At 42.1% G+C, this 13832-nt stretch overlaps 1 protein-coding gene across 2 annotated transcripts in view; it reads left to right on the top strand.

The window, feature by feature from the left end:
• The window catches only part of HAVCR1 (hepatitis A virus cellular receptor 1), a 36764-nt gene extending 25937 nt beyond the window's left edge, over positions 1-10827 (top strand). Inside the window, exons 7-8 of one of the 2 annotated variants that reach the window (XM_003828952.4) lie at positions 3841-3874; positions 6893-10827. In XM_003828952.4, the coding sequence (XP_003829000.1) occupies positions 3841-3874; positions 6893-7001 (143 nt within the window). In that variant the 3' untranslated portion in view covers positions 7002-10827. The remainder of the gene's footprint in view (positions 1-3840; positions 3875-6892) is intronic. The other variant, XM_034960874.2, reaches the window with a different exon arrangement.
• Positions 10828-13832: the final 3005 nt, after the last annotated feature.

The raw sequence follows: 13832 nt of genomic DNA, 5'->3' as shown, positions 1-13832 counted from the left end.
CTAAAATAAAAGGAAAAGAACAAAAAGAAAAAGCACTGAGAATGGTTCCTGGCACATGACAAGTGCACAGCAATCTTAAACTGTAATTGTAGTTAGAAAGATCCTTTTGCCATAAATCTCTGTAAATCTCATGGAAGTTACATTCTAGTGGAGTTTTCACTTAAAACCACTATTTTTTAAACTTGTTATTTTTCAATTATTATTCCCCTATGGAAAAAATTTAATTCTATAAGAATTTTTTTGAGACAGAGTTTCTCTCTTGTCTCACAGGCTGGAGTGCAATGGCACGATCATGGCTCACTGCAACCTCCACCTCCTGAGTTCAAGCCATTCTCCTGCCTCAGCCTCCTGAGTAGCTGGGACTACAGGCGCCTGCCACCACGCCCGGCTAATTTTTTGTATTTTTTAGTAGAGATGGGGTTTCACCGCATTAGTCAGGATGGTCTCGATCTCCTGACCTCGTGATCCGCCTGCCTTGGCCTCCCAAAGTGCTGGGATTACAGGCATGAGCCACCACGCCCGGCCGAATTTTTGTGTTTTTAGTAGAGACGGGGTTTTGCCACGTTGGCTAGGCTGGTCTCAAACTCCTAACCTCAGGTGATCCACCTGCCTCGGCCTCCCAAAGTGCTACGATTACAGGCATGAGCCACAATGCCAGGCCAAGAAAAATTAAATACAGGTGTTCCTCAGTACCCTTGGGGGATTGGTTCCAGAGCCCCTTGATTCCAAAATCTGCAGATGCTCAAGTCCCTTATAAAATGGTGTAGTATTTGCACATAGCCTACTCACTTCCTCCAGTATACTTTAAATCTTCCCTAGATTACTTAGAACACCTAATATACAATGTAAATGCCATGTAAATAGTTGTTATATTGTATTGTTTTTATCTGTATTATTATTGTTGTGTATTAGTTTTATTTTTTTTTAATTTTCAATTTGCGAGTGGTTGAAACTGAGGATGCCAAACCTGTGGATATCGAGGGCCAACTGTATCAAGAAATAGGAGTTTGTTGGGTAGTGTTGCGATCTGGAAGTCAACACACCATTGTGATATATAAGATTTATTTTCTCCGCCCTACAAGATCTAATTTTTTTCCCTGTGGGGGTGATATTGTTAAAATTTTGCAACACTCATTTAGCAGAAGAGGCACATGAGACACTGGGAGGGGAAACTGATAGCAAGACACAGACTAAAAAAGTAAAACAAAAGTCTTCAAAAAGCAACCACCCCAGGCTTCATGTCTCCCTTCTGCTAACTGTGTGTGTGTGTTTGTCTCAGTATAACCTGCCTCCCATAAAAGAACCCTAGTTAGCTATTTTGCAAGATGTGGTATTTGAAGCCATGACTGATTTAGTTCATGGGTCTGGGCAGAGGAGAATCAGAAAATTAAGAGTATGTTTGGCAAATTTGAGGAAGTTTTTATGTAATTATTTTGGAGCTTGGTTAGTCAAAGTTATTTAGAAATTGGGTAAAATACCTTGCAGGGAAGTTCAGACTTTCCCTCTGAAATTTCAATACTTGAGTACGCCAAAAAAAAAAAAAAAAGATTATTAGGAGATTAACAGGAGAAAATGAATACATATTTATTATGTGTACAGAAGCCACACAAAATATGAGATGGAAGAAAGGGCCAGATGACTGGAGCTTAAATACCCTTTTCTTTCTTTTTTTTTGGAGACAGAGTCTCTTGCTCTGTCACCCAGACTGGAATGCTGTGGTGTGATCTCAGCTCTGTGGGGGAAAAGAAAGAGAGATCAGACTGTTACTGTGTCTATGTAGAAAGAAGAAGACATAAGGAACTCCAGTTTGTTCTGTACTAAGAAAAGTTCTTCTGCCTTGAGATGCTGTTAATCTGTAACCCTAACCCCAACCCTGTGCTTACAGAAACATGTGCTGTGTTGACTCAAGGTTTAATGGATTAGGGCTGTGCAGGAGGTGCTTTGTTAAAAATGTGTTTGCAGGCAGTATGCTTGGTAAAAGTCATCGCCATTCTCCAGTCTCGAGTACCCAGGGACACAATGCACTGCGGAAGGCCGCAGGGACCTCTGCCCAAGAAAGCCTGGGTATTGTCCAAGGTTTCTCCCCACTGAGACAGCCCGAGATATGGCCTCATGGGAAGGGAAAGACCTGACCATCCCCCAGCCCAACACCGGTAAATGGTCTGTGCTGAGGATTAGTGACAGAGGAAGGCCTCTTTGCAGTTGAGATAAGAGGAAGGCATCTGTCTCCTGCTTGTCCCTGGGAATGGAATGTCTCGATGTAAAACCCGATCATACATTCTATTTACTGAGATAGAAGAAAACTGCCTTATGGCTGGAAGTGGGACATGCTGGCAGCAATACTGCTCTTTACTGCACTGAGATGCTTGTGTAAAGTCAAACATAAACCTGGCCTACGTGCACATCGAGGCACAGCACCTTTCCTTAAACTTATTTATGACACAGAGACCTTTGCTCACAAGTTTTCCTGCTGACCCTCTCCCCACCATCACCCTATAGTCCTGCCACATCCCCCTCACTGAGACAGTAGAGATAGAGATCAATAAATACTGAGGGAACTCAGAGACAAGTGCCGGCGTGGGTCCTCCGTATGCTGAGCGCCGGTCCCTTGGGCCCACTGCTCTTTCTCTATACTTTGTCTCCGTGTCTTATTTCTTTTCTCAGTCTCTTGTCCCACCTGATGAGAAATACCCACAGGTGTGGAGGGGCTGGCCCCCTTAAAGCTCACTGCAACCTCTGCCTCCCAGGTTCAAGCAATTCTCCTGCCTCAGCCTCCTGAGTAGCTGGGATTACAGGCTCGTGCCACCACACCAGGATAATTTTCGTGTTTTTAGTAGAGATGGGGTTTTCACCATGTTGGTCAGGCTGGTCTTGAACTCCTGACCACCTGTCTCTGCCTCCCAAAGTGTTGGGATTACAGGCATGAGCCACTGCACCTGGCCTTAAATACCCTTTTCTTAGGGGAGAGAAAAGTGATAGATGTAGGCAATTTTAGAGGAAGAGTAAATGATTTTTAGGGGAGATGAATGGGCCCAAAGAACAGACTATAGGGCAGGACAAATTCCTCTGGACTCTGGTTGTGTTGTCAGCTCTAGTCTCCTTCCTGTGATTTGCATCAGTTCCCCCACCACCCCCACCTGCCCCCGCCCCCGCCCCCGCCCTGCCATTGATGAGATATCCAGATATCTGGGGAAAGGATTGACAACAACAGAATATCTTCTGGAGGATCTGGCCTTTAGCTAGATAGGGGAGCTTCAGAGAAAGCCCTTTCCTAAATATGCTCCTCCCCAGGTGCTCTCACTTTGAATTCCAAAGAAGCCTATTTGAGGGTATTGTATTCTGAGCCCTAACAACCTCAAAATATACTTTACTCCTTAAGCAAAAATAACTCATTATTTCCTTCTTTAGGAGAGAGATGACTGGTAGTACAAACTCTTGCAAAAGTATCCTTTGATAGAGGTGACTCTTAAAGTATCTTTATGACCCAGTTCATCTAAAACAAATCTTGGTTGACGCCTGTTGTTCAGTAGCCTATCAGAAGGATCTTGGACTTACTCATTTTTTTAAAAAAATGAAAGATAATTTAAGAATTGCATTAAAGTTAGGGAGGATATGTGGATGAATACACCAAACCATTAATGAAATTGAGATACTGGACAGTAAATGGCTTGTTTGGGTCGTGCAGAATCAAAAGGGACATGGGAAGGAGACACCTCAAGGTACCAGGGAAAAATCTAAGTAATAACAGAAATAATACACTTGATTGAAAAAAAGATTAAAACTCTTGCTGAGATGTTTAATTTTCTCTTCAACTCCTCTCTCCCCACCCCTTCAATTTAGAGTATTTCTTCAAAAAGGAGGTTCAACAACTAAGGTAAGCTCGAAAATATTTCTATCAATACTTTTGAGGTTCCTACTCTGGTAAAATAAAAATTGATTTCTGTCTCTCTCCTAAACTCTCCATCGTATACCTTGGATCCTGACAGTCCACTTTAATGAGCAATTCTATTATTTACATCTTCCAGTGATATTTGTAGCTTTGTGTATTTCCCTGGAGTTGTGGCAGAGCTGGTACAGAGGGAGCACCTCAATCCTAAGCAAACCCCATAGGGCAAGATAACTAAATTGCAAGATTTGCTCGATGGAAGTAAACATTGAATGATTTGCTTTAGTTTGTTCTTTTATTTCGTTTAACGCTTTGTTTTTTTGAGACTGAGTTTCACTCTTGCTGCCCTGGCTGGAGTGCAATGGCACCATCTCGGCTCACCACAACCTCCACCTCCTGGGTTCAAGCGATTCTCCTGCCTCAGCCTCCCCAGTAGCTGGGATTACAGACATGTGCCACCATACCCAGCTAATTTTGTATTTTTAGTAGAGACGGGGTTTCTCCATGTTGGTTAGGCTGGTTTCAAACTCCTGACCTCCGGTGATCTGCCTGCCTCGGCCTCCCAAAGTGCTGGAATTACAGACATGAGCCACCGCGCCCGGCCATTTTTTCGTACTTTTAGTAGAGACAGGGTTTCACCATATTCGATGCTTTGTCTTACTGAGTGTTATTGGCTATTATATTCCAAAGAGATGAATAAAACAGACAAAAACCATGTAAGCAAATAAGCATGGTTCTTTTACATGCTTACAGATAAACACCATGGGGACTATAGAACAGGATAAGGATCTGTTTGATTGAGTGCCAAGAAAGCAGCTAATTTGGAGGAAGATAATTCCTGGCTGCAGGGGCAGGGAGTGCAAAGGCACTGAGGTAGGGCAAGTGCCTCCAGTTTTCCACAGCTTCCATCATTCCCTGCTGCTCCCTACCCAGCCTGCTCCACTGATCTATATTAGCTGTCTAGCCTTGCAGGCACTTGAATTTGCCTTTAAAGACCTTTCAGTCTACCCTGCTGCCTAGTTACTTTTTTTTTTTTTTTTTTTTTTTTTTTGAGACACCCAGGCTGGAATGCAATGGTGCGATCTGCAACCTCCACCTCCTGGATTCAAGCAATTCTCCAGCCTCAGCCTGCTGAGTAGCTGGGATCACAGGCACCTGCCACCATGCCTGGCTAATTTTTGTATTTTTAATAGAGACGGGGTTCTGCCATGTTAGGCTGGTCTCAAACTCCTCACCTCAGGTGATCCGCCTACCTTGGCCTCCCAAAGTGCTGGGATTATAGGCGTGAGGGACCGCACCTGGCCCCAGGTACAATTTAAATCCCCTTTACTGCATCTATGCCCCAAGGCCATCTGCCCCACTGCCCGTAGTGGTAAGAGACAACTACCTAATTCTAAAGCCAGCCAGCCTGCTTCATTTGGTTCAGGCTGAGTTTTAAGCAAGGACTTTCTCTGATTCAGAATCTATCCCTCTTACTTAGGCTGCCATCTATTAAGTCTAGTTCTCCTTCATTGGATGCTTGTACACAGACTTTCCAGAGTCTGAGTTAATTACCTGAGCCAATCCACAGAACCTGTCTGAACAGTGCCCAGCATATTGTAAGTGCTCAATACACATCGACTTTTGTTATTGCATTCAAGCCCTTCACAGCAATAAACTGCGAGAGAGGCACTATTCTCATTTTACAGATTGGAAAACAGTTTCAGAAATGTTGAGTGACATGTAAGGTCACATCACATAGCATATAAAGGACTCAATCTCACGAATCTGTGCTCATAAATATTTCTGGAATGGAAGAGAAATGTGTAAAGTATAAAAAAAGCCAAAAAAAAAAAAAAACCCACACTAACAAATTATGAACACTTCTTCATGACATTATCTTCTCGGCAGTTATATCACACTGAGTCATTTGAGCTCATTGACACTTAAACTAAGTGTCTTCACACATGTCTGACTGACCTGTTTAGGGACCATAGTGGAGCTTTGTTTTTCACAGTTCTTTAAATGTGTGGACATGTGTTTCATCTGCAGCTGAATGAAGACAAGTTCCATATTTTGGGGGCAGGCTTTGGTAACAAATAGTCACTATATACAAATATATAAAAATAACCAGTTACATCAAAATCCTACACATAAGTTAAAACTAAGTCTACTTTCTTCCCTCACTTGTATTTCCACTGTTTCTACTGATTTCTTTTTTTGAGACAGAGTCTCCAGCCCAGGCTGGAGTGCAGTGGTGTGATCTCGGCTCACTGCAACCTCTACCTCCTGGGTTCAAGTGATTCTCCTGTCTCAGCCTCCCAAGTAGCCAGGATTATGGGCACAAGCCACCACACCTGGCTAATTAAAAAAAAAATCTGTAGAGACGGGGTCTCGCTATGTTGCTCACGCTGGCCTCAAGGGATCCTCCTGCCATGGCCTCCCAAAATGCTGGGATTAGAGGCATGAGCTACTGCACCCAGCACAGGAAGATTTTTAACACTATGATCCAGTGTACACTTGTGAAACAGTACTATTTAACTATATTCAATGTTTCTCTGTTCTGTTTTTATCTTGAATATAGGATGTAGATGGCTAAGTAGATTTAACAACCCTCTCTAAAGGATCACAAGCTACAGTTGGAAAAGCACCAGTCATCCAATTCTTAGCCACATTTGAAAATATGCATCTTGATTCAGCCACTTAGTTTGATGTCAGAGCTCTGTATTTTTAGATTTTCCATTTTTGTGTTCTATTATGCGAGTTTCAAAGAGACCAGTCTGAGTTTTTGAATACTTCTTAGATTGTCTACATGCTTATTAAACAGACTTTTCTTCAACTTAATAATAAGAGCCACACCTTTTACAACTCTGGAAGGCACTATTTATTTTATACTTTGTGTGAACGGGGCTCCTGGAGTCTCAAATACCTGGTATTGCCTGATCATAAACAAAAGTGCAGCTTATATGTGAGAAGTGGTCTGCTTTTTTTCTTACTCATGTTATTCTTCAACAACTCTTTCTACAGTGTTTCATTTAGCAGCCTTCAAATTAAAGCTTTGCAAAATGCAGTTGAAAAGGAAGTCCAAGCAGAAGACAATATCTACATTGAGAATAGTCTTTATGCCACGGACTAACACCCAGTGGTGCTCTTTGAGAGTTTACGCCCATGAGTGCAGAAGATTGAACAGACATCAGCACATCAGACGTCTTTTAGACCCCAAGACAATTTTTCTGTTTCAGTTTCATCTGGCATTCCAACATGTCAGTGATACTGGGTAGAGTAACTCTCTCACTCCAAACTGTGTATAGTCAACCTCATCATTAATGTAGTCCTAATTTTTTATGCTAAAACTGGCTCAATCCTTCTGATCATTGCAGTTTTCTCTCAAATATGAACACTTTATAATTGTATGTTCTTTTTAGACCCCATAAATCCTGTATACATCAAAGAGAATAGTCCCTGGAAACATAGCAAATGAACTTCTATCTTGGCCATCAGAGCTGTCCAGAAGAGGGGAATCTGTCTTAAAAACCAGCAAATCCAACGTGAGACTTCATTTGGAAGCATTGTATGATTATCTCGTTTCTATGTTATACTTCCAAATGTTGCATTTCCTATGTTTTCCAAAGGTTTCAAATCGTGGGTTTTTATTTCCTCCGTGGGGAAACAAAGTGAGTCTAACTCACAGGTTTAGCTGTTTTCTCATAACTCTGGAAATGTGATGCATTAAGTACTGGATCTCTGAATTGGGGTAGCTATTTTACCAGTTAAAGAGGCTACAATAGTATGGAACACATAGACACCAGGGGAAGAAAATCATTTGCCAGGTGATTTAACATATTTATGCAATTTTTTTTTTTTTTTTTTTGAGATGGAGCTTTGCTCTTGTTGCCCAGGCTGGAGTGCGATGGTGAAATCTCGGCTCACTGTAACCTCCACCTTCCGGGTTCAAGCAATTCTCCCGCCTCAGCCTCACGAGTAGCTGGGATTACAGGTGTCCGCCACTATGCTCAGCTAATTTTTTGTATTTTTTTTAGTAGAGACAGGGTTTCATCATGTTGGCCAGAATGATCTCAAACTCCTGACCTCAGAGGATCCAGCCTCCTTGGCCTTCCAAAGTGCTGGGATTGCAGGCATGAGCCACCGTGCCTGGTTCATTTATGCAATTTGTATTACACGTGTGTCATGGTGCTAAGCATTTAAACAACCATCAGGCTTTCTGAACAAATTTTTAGAACCAAGAAGATCAGCAATAAAAGAAAAAAAAAAGGCGGGAGTAGGGAAAAGTCTGCCTTTTCTGCCTTATAAGTTACATTGCAGATATAAGTGTTTGAAACTCACTGGTTTTGACCCAAATTCTAAATCGCCTCCAAACCACTTTCATGTTTAAAATTGTTTAGGAGGCTAGCGCCGTGGCTCATGCCTGTAATCCCAGCACTTTGTGAAGCCAAGGTGGGCAGGTAGCTTGAGCCCAGAAGTTTGAGACCAGCCTGGGCAACATGGCAAGACCCCATCTCTATTAAGAAAAAAATTTAAGGAAAAAAAAAAAGATAAAATTGTTTTGGAAAGGCAAAGTGTCTTTCTCATATCTAATCAATTCCTGTATTTTTTTTTTTTTTTTTACAATTCAATTAGGCTTATTGTAAGGATATCTTTAGTCAGTATAAAAATATATAAAAAACAATTATACTAAGCCAGTATAATTGTTTAGAAGTATATATTTGCCGGCCGGGCATGGTGGCTCATGCCTGTAATCCCAGCACTTTGGAAGGCTGAGGCAGGCGGATCACTAGAGGTCGGGAGTTTGAGACCAGCCTGACCAACATGGAGAAACCCTGTTCTCTACTAAGTATAGATTTGCAAGGGCTAGATTTGTCAGAAAAGAAACATTTCTACATGAACAGTTAAGGCTGGGTATTAATTTCAATTTCAGTTTGAGTAAACTCTGAAATAATTCATGGTTGAGGTTCAGAGCTACGCATACCATAGTTGTCTGGGGCAACAGGATGCTTGCTTTCAGAGGAAACTTTTTGTTTTTGTTTTTGTTTTTTTGAGATGGAGTTTTGCTCTTGTCACCCAGGCTGAAATGCAATGGCACAATCTTGGCTCACTGCAACCTCCACCTCCCAGGTTCAAGTGATTCTCCTGCCTCAGCCTCCTGAGTAGCTGGGATTACAGATGCCCGACACAACGCCCAGCTTATTATTTTTAGTAGAGACAGGGTTTCACCATATTGGCCAGGCTGGCCTCCAACTCCTGACCTCAGGTGAGCCACCCGCCTTGGCCTCCCAAAAGTGTTGGGATTACAGGCATGAGCCACCACGCCCAGCCAGAGGCAACATTTTTTAATACAGTTATCGTTCTAGGAAATTTATAGGTCCTTTGAAGGAAAATTCTGTGGGCAAATAAGATTGTGATACATGGTATTTCAGTTTTCCCAAATGTGGCCAGCCCGATCTGGTCAAAAATTTTATTTTTTAAAAACTATAGTGTCTTTTTTTCTTAAATTTGAGGCAACATACACAAAATTGGAGATTTGAAATTAAAGCCAAGATTTGTCGTTTCTCTGGAAAGACCTGGCAAGATTGCACTGGATTGCTATGTGACCAGGGTCCCACTAGATGGGGCTGCATCCTCTAATCCCCAAATCCTTACGTTCCCTGCATGCTCACCTTTGTTACCTGCCTGACACCTGTGGGGCTTTTAACTTTATGGCAACTGCCCTATTCTCTGGATCCTTCCTGGGGATTTATGATGCATAATACTCCGGGAATCTGGTTAGCTTTGCTTAACACATTTCCAAAACTTGTTTGAATGCATAAGTACAGTCACTAGTAGCATTCTGTGAAGTGCAATGTATGGGGGCTTAGGAGTTTAGGGTAGTATACAGGATTAGGGATAGGACTTGAGTCTAATCCTAACTCTTAGCAGTTACACTGGATGACATTAGAGCAAATGGTTCTTTACGTCTACATTTTCTTCATCTGTAGATGTAATAATTTCCATATCAACTATGATGTACAGTGCTAATTCCAATGAAATGTTACATGTGAGAAGTCTTTGAAATGTAAAAAACACTACAGATACTGAAGCAGTTTGGAGAATTAAAAAACATTACGAAAACACAGCTTGGTAAATAATTTTTTTTTCTTTTGAGACAGAGTCTGGCTCTGTCATCCAGGCTAGAGTGTAGTGGCACAATCTTGGCTCACTGCAACCTCTGCCTCTCAGGCTCAAGCAATTCTCCTGCCTCAGCCACCTGAGTAGCTGGGATAGCCACCATGTCCACTTAATTTTTGTATTTTTAGTAGAGACAGGGTTCCACCATATTGGCCAGGGTGGTCTTGAACTCCTGATGTCAAGTGATCTGCCTGCTCAGCCTCCCAAAGTATTGGAATTGCAGGTGTGAGCCACCGTGCCTGGCCAGGGCTTAGCAAATAATTCCAATGGTGTTACACCTATAAGTCTCTTGCTGTATGGTATCTTTTAAAATAACATTTCTTTTTTGAGACAGTTGATATTGGGTAATTTGGCCATCAACATATACTGTAGAAAAAAATTGTCAAGTGAGAGGGAGAATAGGTAAGAAGGAAGAAAGGGGAGGAATTTAGTGAATATGAATTATTTTCCTTTAGATACATTAGTCTTGTAGATCACATTGAATTTTTTAAATTACTATTTAAGATATTGTTAAGATTCCATTACCTCCATTTTTAAATTACTGTTTAAGATATTGTTGAGATTCCATTACCTCCAATCAGTCTTGGGACATTAGAACACTGGTATAATTAAGACTGTATGTTTAAGTTGAGAAATTTTGCACAACTTTAACAAGTAGCAGAACTAATTGTTCACTGATGGCTTTAAAGATGAAATAATTCTGTGAATACATGAAACTGTGAGGGACTCTTCGTGGTTGTCTAGGTTTATTTATATGCATACTCATTAATAAAAGTTTTTTTTTGTTTGTCTCTTGAAAACAAAACAGCTTTGTTTTAACAAAACAGCAATGGAACAAATTTGAAAACCGACTCGATATTTTCTCTGGCTCATCATTTAGTTTGGGTCAGCCATCTTCAACTTGCTGTGAGCTCTAGTCAAAGTGGATCAAATTTGTGGCAAGTCACACAGGTGTCAGGTGCTCTTCAGGAAACAACCCTGAACTCCAGGTTCTAAGGAGCTTAGTAGGGAAGAAATACAAAACCTATCACTTCTGATACTGATTATTACTAAGAGAAAGAATCTTGTGATAGAGACTGGCTTCTCAACTATGGCATTTGGGGACAGAAATCTCTGTTGTAGGGGGCTGTCCTGTGCATAGTAAGGTATTTGGCGTCATCCCTGTCCTCCACCCACTAGATGCCAGTCACATCCTCCAGTGGTGACAACTGACAATGTCCCCGCGGGCACAGTTGAGAACCACTGAGGTAGAGGGTGTTTGTTGGGGGGTAGGAAGTGGTGTAGCTTTAGCTGGTTGGTCAGCGGCTGCTTCTAGGAAAGAGGTGACATTTAAGTTGAAACCAAGAAAAATGTGTAGGTGGCAGCCACATGAAAATCTAGTGGAAGGAAAACAAATGCAAAGGCTGTGGGGCAGCAGGAAGCTTGTGTATTAAAAGAGAGGATGTTGTGTTCCAATGAGTAAAAAACTAGTGAGTGAGGAGAGATGAAGAGAAGCAAGGCTGAAGAGATGCGCAAGGGGTCTGGCCAGGTGCTGGATGAAAAGGAATCTACAGGCCAGGCACAGTGGCTCACACCTGTAATCCCAGCACTTTAGCGGGCCAAGGCTGGAGGATCACTTGAGCCCAGGAGTTCAAGGCCAGCCTGGGCAACAAAGTGAGCCTCCATCTTATTAAAAATTTAAAAAAGAAAGGAAAAGGGCTCTATGAAGATGTCTGTTTGGAAAAGAGTCCCAATCTTAGAAAACCACTTTTGCATATTAAAAGCTAAACCTGCTACCCATCACCAAATTCTATGTTAACATTCACTAACATGCTTCAGTGACACTATTCTAAGTCAGGTATAGCTCGAGAGTCAGGTTTGTTGGGATGACAGAAGGATATAGGCAGGGGAAAAAGAGGGGGAGAAGGGAACCTCTTGGCAGCAAGGGGCTTTCCACAGGGCTGTGAGACACCCCCAGGCCTTGCAAGAGGGTTTGTGAAAAAAGAGGGAACTGGCACCAACGTTTGGCTGTAATTGGTTTGGGCCCAAAATTGCTGCTTTGGGAGGCAGTAGTGGGGTGGTACAGGAGCTGATTTTATCCAGTCCACAAATGGATTTTTAAAATAGTTTTTTGATGTATATTTTTTAAGATGCATCAAACCCATGATTTAATGGGTATTGATTAGGATGAGTAAAATGTTCAAGTTAATTAATCTAAAATAATTTGAGTGAGTAATAGCAAAAAAGCAATGTGAATACGGCAAAGGTTATGTAGATGCCTGAAGTCGGAGAGTCGATAGATCAAAATCAGCTGGGAGCTTGTTAAAATACACATTTCTTGGCCCTATTTCTAGACATTCTGGTTTAGCAATACAGATGTGACCTGAGAATTTTTGTTTGTTTAAATGACAGAATACAAGCTACTATAAAATATTTTACATTTCAATAAAAGCATTCAGACTTCATGAAAGAACATGTGGAAATAAGAGCATACGATCATCCTTTACTTCTACTTATTTCAGATGTAAATCTCAGGAAATGAACCCAAAGTCTTTCTTGCAGGGGACTTTGGGTATTGCACTGCCACTTTTGTTTATTTAGTTACTTTTTGAGACGGAGTTTTTCTCTTGTCACCCAGGCTGAAGTGCAATGGCTCAATCTCATCTCACTGCAACCTCTGCCTCCTGGGTTCAAGCCATTCTCCTGCCTCAGCCTCCCAAGTAGCTGGGATTACAGGTGCCTGCCACCACGCCTGGCGAATTTTTGTATTTTTAGTAGAGATGGGGTTTCACCATGTTGGCCAGGCTGGTCTTGAACTCCTGACCTCAGGTGATCCACCCACCTCGGCCTCCCAAAGTGCTGGGATTACAGGCGTGAGCTACCACGCCCAGCTTTGCACTGTCACTTCTGAGGCTAAATAAAATTACCTGGAGTCTCCAAAATATAGGAAGACCCAAAAAATGTAGGGGAAGCTTATTTACACTCTGGTTTTCATGGTCTAGTTTGTGGATGTTTGTTACAGGTTCGTAGTGCTCTCTGGAAGGAAAGGAATGACAATTAGTCATTTGATCTCCCTCTGATTAAGGTTTTCTTTTGTTGTTGATTTCCTTTCGCTTTTTTTTTTTTTTTTCCTTTGAGACAGGGTCTTGCTCTGTCACCCAGGCTGGAGTGCAGTGGTGTGATCACGGCTCACTGCAGCCTTGAAGTCCTGGGCTCAAGTATCCTCCCACCTCAGCCTCCTGAGTAGCTGGGACCACAGGTGTGCACCACCTTGCCCGGCTAATTTTTGTGATTTTTGTAGAGATGTATTTTCACCATGTTACCCAGGCTGGTCTCAAACTCCTGGGTCCAAGCAATCTGCCCACCTTGGCCTCCCAAAGTGCTGGGATTGCAGGCATGAGCCACCACACCCGGCCCTTTTGCCATTAATTGTAAACAGTTTTGGAGGGTCTCAGAAGTCATATCCTCTTAAAGCCACCATGCCTGGCTAATTTTTTTTTTTTAAGTAGAGATTAGGTCTTGCTATGTTGCCAGGCTGGAGTGCAGTGGTGTGATCATGGCTAACCCTAAGTGCAGCCTCAAACTCTTAAGCTCAAGTGATCCTCTTACCTCAGCCTCCTGGGTAGCTGGGATTACAGGCATGTGCCACGATGCCTGGCTCATTTTTGTATTTTTTGTAGAGACAGAGTCTCCCTATGTTGCCCAGGCTCTCTCAAAACTTTATTTCTTCTTTGACTGTTGATCGCATTAGATTTTCTAAGGATATATACACAAAGGCTGTTGCTCTACCCACTGCAAAAGTAAT

This window comes from Pan paniscus, chromosome 4 (assembly GCF_029289425.2).
Source record: "Pan paniscus chromosome 4, NHGRI_mPanPan1-v2.0_pri, whole genome shotgun sequence".
Classification (NCBI taxonomy): domain Eukaryota; kingdom Metazoa; phylum Chordata; class Mammalia; order Primates; family Hominidae; genus Pan; species Pan paniscus.
Note: the sequence above shows the minus strand (reverse complement) of the source record. Positions and strands in the feature narration are given on the sequence as shown.